The following is a 10408-nucleotide window of genomic DNA, read 5'->3' on the forward strand; positions in this document are numbered from 1 at the left end:
GTGCCTGGGTAGTTCAGTTGGTTTAGCATCTGTCTTTGCTTCATGATTTTGGGGTCTTGGTATCCAGCCTGGAGTTGGGCTCTTTGCTCAGCAGGTAGTCTGCTTCTACCTCTCTCCCTACCTCTCCCCCTTCCTCTGCTCCTGCTCTCTCTCATTCTGTCTCGTAAATAAATAAATAAATAAATAAATAAATAAATAAATAAATAAATAAAATCTTTTTTAAAAAATCTGTTGCGGGATCCCTGGGTGGCGCAGCGGTTTGGTCCCTGCCTTTGGCCCAGGGCGCGATCCTGGAGACCCCGGATCAAATCCCACGTCGGGCTCCCGGTGCATGGAGCCTGCTTCTCCCTCTGCCTGTGTCTCTGCCTCTCTCTCTCTCTCTCTCTCTGTGTGACTATCATAAATAAATAAAAATAAATAAATAAAAAAAAATCTGTTGCAATCATAGAGATCTCTATTGTTGAGGTGAGAAGGAGGTGGATGTGGGCATGAGGAGGAGGGGTAGGGAGGTTGGTTCAATGTCCAATTTCCCCCATTTCCTGCTTTCCCCTGGAGACCTGGTTGACCTTTTCTGAGTATTCCCCATTCCCTCCTTCCCTGGGGGCATTGGGTGAGCAACAACTTTGCATCCGTTTAGTCCTGAGGTCCTTAATTTCTTCATCTGTGAAATAAGGGGGATTGAATCCGGTTCTGGTCTCCAAGATGCTTTGTTGGCGTGTCTGGGTGCTTGGGAAGAGGCGGTCTAGTGAGGGGTCTGTGGGAAGACTGGCGGTATAGTGGGCTTTTCTGGAAATTGCCGAGCGAGGCACATCCTTTATGCTTTTATTTATGGAGTGCTATCTATGAATGTCACCCCTCGTGATCCTCTCGGGGCCAGAAGAAGGGCTCATCCTAAGAATGCCATCGATCTGTGGCTCAGTTAGTGGGGAAACATGTCAAGCACAGGGACCCAGGCGCGGGGCGCGGGGCGCGGGGCGCGGGGCGCGGGGCGCGGGGCGCGGGGCGCGGAGGGAAGCGCCCCCCGCAGCCCGCGGTGCAGGCGTCTGACTTCGGAGGTCTCCCAGCCGCCGGCGAGTTGCAGGCTGCGGCGGCGAACGGCGGCAGAAGGGGCGGTGCCAGGCCTGGGGGCGGGGCGGCCGGTCCCTACATAAGGCGGCACCGGGCGGTGCCAGCTCGCGAGCTGCTGCCGCAGACGGTGGCTTGGAGAGCGGAGGCGGGCGCGGATTCGCGGAGCCGGACACCCCCGGAGGAGGTGAGGGCGCTGTGGCCGGCGAGGGGGGCCCAGCCGAGGTGTCCGCCTCGTGTGCGTTCGTGTCCCAGCGGGTGAGCGTGTGCGTGCGCGAGCCGCCTTCACAGGTGAGTGGCGTGCGTGGGTCGGCGCGGGCTGGGCTCGGCCCCCACGGGCGTCTCTGCAAGGTGCGCTTGTGCCGGAGGTCGGCTGTGTCGGAAGCCGGGGCGGAGGAGCGAGCGCAGCAGAGCGGGGATCCCCCGAAGCCAGGGGAGGCGTGGACTCGCGCGCCCGGGGCCGGCGGCTCGCGGAGGGGCGGGGAACGCGGAGCCCGGCAGGTTCGCCGCCCTCGGCGCCCCGCGGCGCTCCGATCCAGTCCGTGCGGGCTCGTCCGGACCCTGCGGTCGGGGTCCCCGACGCCTCCGCGTCCGCCACCGGCTGGGCGCTGAGGTCAGCGCGGGCTGCGTCCCCCCCCGGTCCTTGGGAACGTGTTGGGACACATCCTTTCAGGGCAGTCGAGGAGGTGACTCACGGTGACAGGGAGACCCCGGGAAATGGACGGGTGCGGCCAGAGCCCCGCCCGGGCTGGGGGACAGTGGCGCCCCAGAAGTCGGCTTCCTCTCCGCCCCGGGTGTCTGTGCCCCCGGTCAGCACAGTGACTGTTGGGCTGGCACAAAGCGCTCTCCGGGAAGCCGGGACACCGGGAGGTCCAGGACTGGGCGTCCGGCCCCCGCCTCGCAGCGCGCCCTCGGGGACCCGGAGCGGTGGCCTGCGCGGGCCAGTTGGAGAAGAGCAGGGCTCGGACGCACCTGGCTCCCTTCGCGCCCCGCCTGCCCTGGGGTCGGGGCGCCGCGCTCCGCGGCGGGAGGGGAGACCTGCGCGGCGGGGCCGCGAGGCGGCGGGGCGTGCAGCCCACGCCCGGGGCGAGGGACCCGGAGAGGTCCCTTCTGGCGGCTGGGACTGCGGGGCGCTCAGGGACCCTGACGGCCACATCCGGGGCTCCCGGCGCCCCTCGCCAAACTGCCCTGTCCGAGGGCGACTGCTCAGCGCGCCGCGAGAGGACGAGCCGTCCTTTGGGCGCCGCCGCCCCGCGCGGGCCACCGTGCAACACCCCCTGTCGGGGGCCCTGGGGGACACGGGCGCCCCCCTCTCGCGGAAAAGAGTCTTGGAATTGGGTTTGGCGCTTTAGGGTGCCCGGGCGGCTCCCTCCCTCCCTCCCCCGCCTTCCCTGCCTCCACGTCGCGGTTCGAGGACTGTCGAGCGGTTCTGTTTTCCTTGCTTTCGTCTATTTTTATTTTCCAGGGATCTGACTCATCCCGTGCTTTGGGCGTGGAGATAAGGTGGAGGGACCAAACCTCTGCGCGCCTCTGCGTGCGGAGTGTGTGTGTGTGTGTGTGTGTGTGTGTGTGTGTGTGTGTGTGTGTCACGGAGGCGCGCGCGTTTTCCCAACAGTGGCGGGGCTTTCGGCAGCCTGGCTGGCTCAGCGTGACGTGTTTGCGGCCCCCGGTCCGCCCCCCCGCCTCCCCCTCCCCGCCCGAGGGTGACGCTGCAGCCCGAGCGCAAGCAAAGTTTTGGCGGGCGGGGAGCACTTTGCAGGAAACTGACTCATCGCTCCTCGCAGCGGCTGCTCGGGCTCTGCCCACACGCCGACCCTGCGCGCGATTTCCTGGAGACCGGCGCCCCCGTCCGGCCCCGACGCGAATAGCAAACGCGCCTTCCCGCGGAATGCGGCTTCGCCCGCCTTCCCTTCCCGCCTCGCTGCGCCCCGGCTCGCCCCTGAAAGAGAATGCCCCGTTGGCTCATCGCGGGGTGCTGAGTGCTTACTGTTTACTTCGGAATTAAAACTGGCTGAAGTCTAAGACACGGAGGCCAACAAAGGATGCTATTCTCGGTTGTTTGTGAAATAAGGGTTTATATTTGACTTTTCTCTGAACTGGGAGTTACGATAACGGAAATGAGATCAGATTTTGATGAGGAGCCTATGAGGGCCATAGGGTGGTAGGAGAGAGGATCTTTGCCTGGATTCTGGTCCCATCTTGAGCGCCTAGAAGCCTGGGAATACTCAGCCTCCTGGTGAAAATCCAAGGCAGGCTCCTCCTCTTTGTGCCAGTGAGGCCATCCTGTGTATCCTGTCTTGAAAGGCACCCCAAGAGTGCCCATATGGGGAACTGCCAAACACCTGCTTAAATCCCCTTTATTTTATTATTTTTTTAAGATTATTTATTTATTTATTCATGAGAGACACACAGAGGAGGCAGACACAGGCAGAGGGAGAAGCAGGCTCCCTGCGGGAAACGGGCTGTGGGACTCTACCCTTGAACTCCGGCATCAGGCCCTGCACCGAAGGCAGATGCTCAGCTGCTGAGCCACCCAGGGGCTTAAATCCCCTTTAGTTTGAGTTATTCTGGGAAGAGAGGGACCTATCAACCTGTATTTTTTAAAAAGCTCCCTAAGTGATTCTGCTGGGCCTCTGGTTAGGAACACAAAACTAGAGAGGGAGTAAGGATGAACACCAGAGCACGGAACCCAGGATAAACAGGCCTGGGTTCAAATCCTGGCTGTGCCACTTGTGAGCCATGTGACCTCGGGCAAGTTACTTTACTTCTCTGAGGTCTCAGTTACTTCTGTTAAAAAAAAAGAAAGCGCAAATATACCCACTCTTTAGGAAAATTAATATTTATAAACTTAGAACAGCCCCTGGCACATAAAAATATATAAATAAATCCTGATGCTTGCCCTAAAGAGAGTGGGTGAAGGTTATTTGAGGGCTCCGCCCACTGCGCTGTGTAACCCCTATGGGGCAGTGGCCCTTGGCCTTTTTAGTTTTCTGATTTGGGGGCAAGCCTCGTATCTCTCTAAACGCTTGCCCTTTAAACTTGGTCTGAGGTCACCTAATGTGTCCTCTCTCCTATAAGCTGTGGGAGGTGGGGTGGGGAGGGGGAGCTGTGGCAAGGGTCCAGGGCTTCTGCCCCAGGAGGTCACTCAGCAGAGCTTTCACCCTCAGAGCCTGCAAAGCAGGACTTGTCCTCGGGGAAAAGCCAGTCCCTGCCAAGGTTGCACAGCCGCTCAGCCCTGGAGTCAGGCCAGAGCAGGGCAGGTAGGTGCCAGCACTTCGTCATGAGCAAACTCACCCTCGGTTTTCCCTCTTCTGAAGTGAAAGGAGAGGAACCAGGTAGACCGGTCAACTCTAATTTTCTTTGCCCGCAAAACGGGTTCCTCAGATGCAGCTAACACAGGCAGAGGCTTCCAGGCTGTCTAGACTTCAGATCACCTGATGTGCCTGGCAGGATGTGGCTCAGCCTGGGAGAAATCATCACCCTGGCCTGCCCTGCCCAGCCCCTCCTCACCTCCAGGCCTCCCGCCTGATGACATCCTTGGGAAAGGCCCCCAGCACACAGCACCTGTCAGCTGCTGTCTGAAGGAGGTGGTGGTGGGGGAAGGGGGGGAAGGCTCAGCCAGAACTGAACACAGAGAAATAATAACACTTCTATATACCAGCTTCTATATACCAGCTGCTTCTCTGCCTGTTACCTACGTTAACTCAGTTAATCCTCACATCTGTCCTCTGAGACATTCACTATTACTGTCTCCATATTACAGATGAGGCAAATAGAGTTGAGAGAAGTTATTTGTGCAGGGTCACCCAGCAGAGCCTGGATTCCAACCTAGGCAGTCCTGCTCCAGAGCCCTCACTCTTAACCACAGGATAGAGCCTCCACCTCTGTTCTATTGCCTTGCTAGAGGGGACTCCCTGACCAATTGCTTGAGCATGCTTGCACAGCCCCATTTTTTTATAGATGAGAAAATTGAAGCCCAGAGACATTAAGTGACTTTATTTTTTTAATCTTTAACATTTTTAAGTGACTTATTTTTAACAGATTTTATTTATTTATTAGAGAGAGAGAGAGTTGTGCACAAGCTGAGGAAGAGGCAGAGAGGGGGGAGAAGCAGACTCCCTGTGGAGGAGGGAGCCCAATGCAGGGCTCCATCCCTCAGGATCATGACCTGAGCCAAAGTCAGACACTTAAACAACTGAGCCACCCAGGCACCCCTTTAAGTGACTTTAAAGTTTATGTAATACGCAGCAGAGCTAGGAATAGATCCTAGGTGTTTTTTTTTTTTTTTTTTTTTATCCCAAAACCCCCGGGGGTACTTTTGAATTTCAGAACAGAATTATCCCACATGGGTATCTTGGTAGAGGGATTCAGGAGGCCAGAGGAGCTGTCAGCCTGCCCTTTCATTTGGGACCTGACCTTTTGGTCCGGGCTGGGGTTGGGAAACTACTGGACTCTGGTAATTCACACCCATGAGGGACACCTCGAGGGGGAAACTCATTGATTTTAGTTGATAATACTGGTGGTAAACAGGACTCCGATCCTGCTAATGCAATAAACTTGTCTTTGTTGACAGAACCTGTCCTTCAGCTGCCCACTCCCCCAGTGACCTTGGGGTGCCAGGATGGCTGAGTTCTGGCCCCACCCCGGGGGCTGTGGACTGGGGGCTGGGAGTGGCCTGTGGGGAGGAGATGGTGGAGAATCAGCTGGAAGGACTCAGAGAGACCTCGTGTTCTAGTAGGAAGCTCCCCTCTGAGCTTACCCGGCCTGCTAGGGTAAGGTGCCATTCCCCAAGTGACCGGGGGCCTTGTGTCTCAGCTGCAGGTGCCATGTCGGAGCCGTCCAGGGACGCCCTGCCCATCCCTCATGGCAGCAAGGCTTGCCGCCGCCTCTTCGGCCCCGTGGACAGCGAGCAGCTGCGCCGAGACTGTGACGCGCTGATGGCCAGCTGTGTGCAGGAGGCCCGGGAGCGATGGAACTTTGACTTCGTCACCGAGACGCCGCTGGAAGGCGACTTTGCCTGGGAGCGTGTGCGGGGCCTGGGCCTGTCCAAGGTCTCCCTGCCTACGGGGCCCCGGGGGGGCCGGGATGACCTGGGAGGGGGCAAGCGGCCCGGCACCTCGCCTGCCCTGCTGCAGGGGACAGCTCAGGAGGACCACCTGGACCTGTCGCTGACCTGCACCCTCCTGCCTCACTCCCCTGAGCGGCCTGAGGCATCCCCGGGTGTGCCTGGCACCTCTCAGGGCCGAAAACGGCGGCAGACCAGCATGACAGGTGAGGATGGGTGCGGGGAAGGACACTGCAGGGGACTCTCAGAATCCGTGGTGCAGGGGCTGGCCTGTCGGGTTCAGCTGGCTCATCAGGCCCAGAGGGAAACAGGCCAGAGAGAGGAAGTCACTCGGCAGGTCTACAGCCAAGACCAGCTAGCTAACATTTATTGGGAACATTTATTATATGCCAAGCCCCTTGCTAAGGTGAATTTCTAAGATGGTTTCTTTTTGCTTCCTTCCTTTTTTTTTTTTTTTTTTTTTTTTTAAGATTTATTTATTTGAGAGAGTCAAAGAATGTGAACGGGGGTGGGTGGGGGGTTGAGGGGTGGAGTGGCAGAGGGAGAGGGAGAAGCAGACTCCCATCCATCTTCCTTATTTTTTTCTTTGGCATCTGGTTTGTTTGCTTGCTTGATTTTACTATCAACAGCTACTTCCTTATCTTAAGATTGTCTATGTCCCTCATGAAGTGATTATCTCCACGAGAAAGGGATCTGCATCTTTCTTGTTCATTGCTGAATCCCCAGCACCTAGGACAGTGTCTGGCATATAGTAGGTGCTTGATAAAAAAAAAATAAAAATCAATGAGCAAGGCTGACCTTCAAGCACATACTGTGCCTGGCTCCAGATCAAAGCCTTTAGAGAGGACATTTCATCCAATTCTTGGAGCATTGTACCAGTGGCAGCTTCATTTTATACATGAGGAAACAGGCTTAGAGAGGTGCAGTCCTGAATCCCATGGGAGGGGCACCTGGGTGGCTCAGTCAGTTGAGTGTCTGACTATTGGTCTCAGCTCAGGTCTTGATCTCAGGGCTGTGAGTTCAAGCCCTGTGTTGGGTTCCCTGCTGGGTTTGGAGCCCACCTTAAAAAAAAAAAAAAAAAAAGAATCCCATGGCAAATTTGCAGCTGAGTCAGAACTAACAATACGGATAATAATAGCTCCTATTTATATGGCCCAGTCATTGTTTTTTTTTTTTTTCTTTTTTCTTTTTTTCTTTTAATTTACTTATGATAGTCACAGAGAGAGAGAGAGAGAGAGAGAGGCAGAGACACAGGCAGAGGGAGAAGCAGGCTCCATGCACCGGGAGCCTGACGTGGGACTCGATCCCGGGTCTCCAGGATCCGGCCCTGGGCCAAAGGCAGGCGCCAAACCGCTGCGCCACCCAGGGATCCTTGGCCCAGTCATTGTACGGAACACTTCTCGCAGATTATCTAGTGGTATTCTTGGAGCAGTGCTGTTCAATGGAATTCTGCAGTGATGCAGATGTCCAGTGCCGCTAGCTCCAAATAGCCATTGAGCATCTGACGTGTGGCTGGTGTGACTGAGAAACTGAATTTTTCATTTTATTTGATTCTACTTCATTTAACGACATAGCTGGCTACTGTAGTGGGCAGCTTGGCTTGGAGCCGGCCCACGGATGTAGGTCTGGTTATTGTTGGTCACGGCTGTGAAGCGTGGTGGGATGCTCTCTGTAATGCTCCCCTGGGAGGCAGAGTGGAAGTTGCCCCCCACCCCCACCCCCGGACTTGGCAATGTGTCCCTTCGGCCCTAGGAGACATCCCTGCCCCCTCTGCGTGTGCTCTAGACGGATATAGCTCTGCTGGGCCCTCTTCCTCCTGGTCAGCTGACTTCTGTTTTTTCTTCCCAGATTTCTATCACTCCAAACGCCGGCTGATCTTCTCCAAGAGGAAGCCCTAATCTGCTCACCGGAAGCCTCAAGCTCCTAGAAATGAGAGCCCCCCACATCCCAGGCCCTTTCTACACCTTTTGCCTTTACTCCTTCAGTTTGTGCGTCTTAATTATTATTTGTGTTTTAATTTAAACTTCTCCTCATGTACATACCCTGCTTGCCACCACCCTCCTCCCCCACCCCTCCCCAGCCTTTGGCATTTAGGATTATTTAAAAAACCATTAGATAGCAGAATGATAGGCTTATTAGAGCACTAGGTATTTTTATTATGCAAACTGTTATTTAAATACATCTTCCCCCTGTGCTCCTCATTTCCGCTCTCCCAGAGGTAAGGTGGGGCTGGCATGACCCTCACCTGCTGGGTGGTGTTCTCTGGAGGAGCCTGGCTCCCTCTGCTCACCGCCTGGTAGGTTTTCTGAAATTTTGCCCCCTTCCTGCCTTCCCAAACCTGGATTCTTTATCATTTGAGAAGTAAACAGCACTTTGAAGGGGGGCCCAGCAGGGTGGGGGCAGCATCAAAACTTTGGGGTCCTCTCACCTTCTCTAAGGTTGGGCAGGGTGACCCTAAAGTGGGCACAGCCTGGAACACTCTGTCCTGTGAAGGCATGGGGGAAGGTAGGGTCCCGTAGCAAACCACCCCACCTCCCCTCACCCCCTCTGCCACCACAAGGGAGACAGTCTCCATGTTTGGCCTCCCATGAGGTCTTCTAGGAGCTCCGGATGCCCCCTGTTTTCCAGCTGGGCTTTCAAGTCTCTCTCTGTCCCCCGCCCCTCCCCCATTCTCTTTCCCACTAGGACCCTCTCAGTCCTGGGTTGCAGCTCTGGGATGTCTGTTCCCCCAGCTTAGTGGACTGGGAGGGCTTCCTAGGGGTATACTAGAAGTGGGGGTCCCCAGTTCTACCTCAGGCAGCTCAAGCAGCGACCACCTCCTCTCACCTCCTGGGGCAGAGGTCCTGGGAGGGTGAGACAGGCCTACTTGAGTGGGGAATCTGTCAGGGGTGTATTGGGGGGGAGCAGATTTTTCTAGGAGAGAGAGGGCAACACCAGCCCCTGGAACTCATCCAAGGACTTTCCCCACTGCCCCACCCTTCCCCCATTTCATTGCACTTTGAAAAGCAGCTGAACAAGGAGTCAGATGTTTTAAGATAGCAGAGGTAGACGCTGTGGATAGGGCATGCTACATGGGCTAGTTGTGAGTTATTGTTTCTTCTGGCCCTGAACATTGAGCCCCCAGAGGTACTGAAGCACTTAGTGGGTCTGACCCCAAACACCCTAAGCTCCTGTAACATCCTGGCCTGTACTGTTTTCTCCCGGCTCCTCATGTGTCCTGGTTCTCCTGTTTCCACCTGGACTGTAAGCCTCTGAAGGGCAAGAACAAGTCCTATACTGCCCTGGGTCTCTCACAGCCCCTCCCACAGTGCTGGGTACACAGCAGGTGCTCAATAAATATTTCTTAGTAACTTGTATTGTGATCAATATGCCTCACCATTTGTAAGCACAAGTAGGTGGAAGATTATGTGGGTCGTTTTTACAATTTTAACAATTAGGCATTTAAAGTTAAAAAATGCCGAGAGCTTAACAAAGACAATGAGGCAAAAGACGACAAAACCCAAAACGATAAACATCACACCTCTGCAAAGATTGCCCACCAGGATCAATATTTTGGTTCATTGTGTGGCCTTTTTTAGTAAAGAATATGTTGTTAGTCACCAGGGACATGCAAGTCATTACTCATTGGGGAAATGCACGTTAAAACCACAATAAGATAAACTGCACCCTTATAGAGTGACTATAAGGAAAAAAGCTGACATTGCCAAGTGTGGGCAAGCATAGGGAACAACCGGAACTCTTACACCTTGCAGGCAGAAGTATAAAATATCTCAACTACTTTAGAAAACTGTTTGACGATACCTTCCAAAGATGGCTCTCCTCATGCCTACCCCGTGACACAGGAATTCCATTCCTAAGTTTGTTCTCAAGAGAAATCAGTACATATTTCCACCAGAAACCATGTTCATAGCAGTCTTGACAGACCCAAACTGGAAACAACCCAAAAGCCCATAACAAGGATATATATGTAAATTGTAGCTTTCTATAGTAGAGTACTGTAGAACAAAGTGACCCACAGCTCTATGGTCAACTCATCTGCGACAAAGCAGGAAAGCACATCCAACGGAAAAAAGAAGAGACCGTTTCTTCAACAAATGGTGTTAGGAAAACTGGACAACCATATGCAGAAGAATGAAACAGGGCCATTTTCTTACACCAATAGAAAAATAAACCCAAAATGAATGAAAGACCTAAATGTGAGATAGGAAACCATCAAAATCCTAGAGGAGAACACAGGCAGCAACTTCTGACCTTGACCATGGCAACTTCTTGCTAGAC

The 10408-nt window shown here is 54.6% G+C and overlaps 1 protein-coding gene across 3 annotated transcripts; it reads left to right on the plus strand.

Annotated features, from left to right (window-relative positions):
* Positions 1–1025: 1025 nt before the first annotated feature.
* On the plus strand, positions 1026–9484 carry CDKN1A (cyclin dependent kinase inhibitor 1A). Of its 3 annotated transcripts, none has more exons than XM_025990831.2 (3): positions 1026–1252; positions 5881–6336; positions 7979–9484. In XM_025990831.2, exons 2-3 carry the CDS (start codon positions 5892–5894, stop codon positions 8026–8028), a joined length of 495 nt encoding a protein of 164 aa, XP_025846616.2. In that variant the 5' UTR covers positions 1026–1252; positions 5881–5891; the 3' UTR covers positions 8029–9484. The 3 variants fall into 3 exon arrangements, with proteins under 3 accessions (XP_025846616.2, XP_025846615.2, XP_025846617.2); XM_025990830.2 differs by having other exon boundaries at positions 1171–1356; XM_025990832.2 differs by having other exon boundaries at positions 1172–1356; positions 5887–6336.
* The last annotated feature ends 924 nt before the right edge of the window (positions 9485–10408 follow it).

Source organism: Vulpes vulpes, chromosome 1 (assembly GCF_048418805.1).
Source record: "Vulpes vulpes isolate BD-2025 chromosome 1, VulVul3, whole genome shotgun sequence".
Classification (NCBI taxonomy): domain Eukaryota; kingdom Metazoa; phylum Chordata; class Mammalia; order Carnivora; family Canidae; genus Vulpes; species Vulpes vulpes.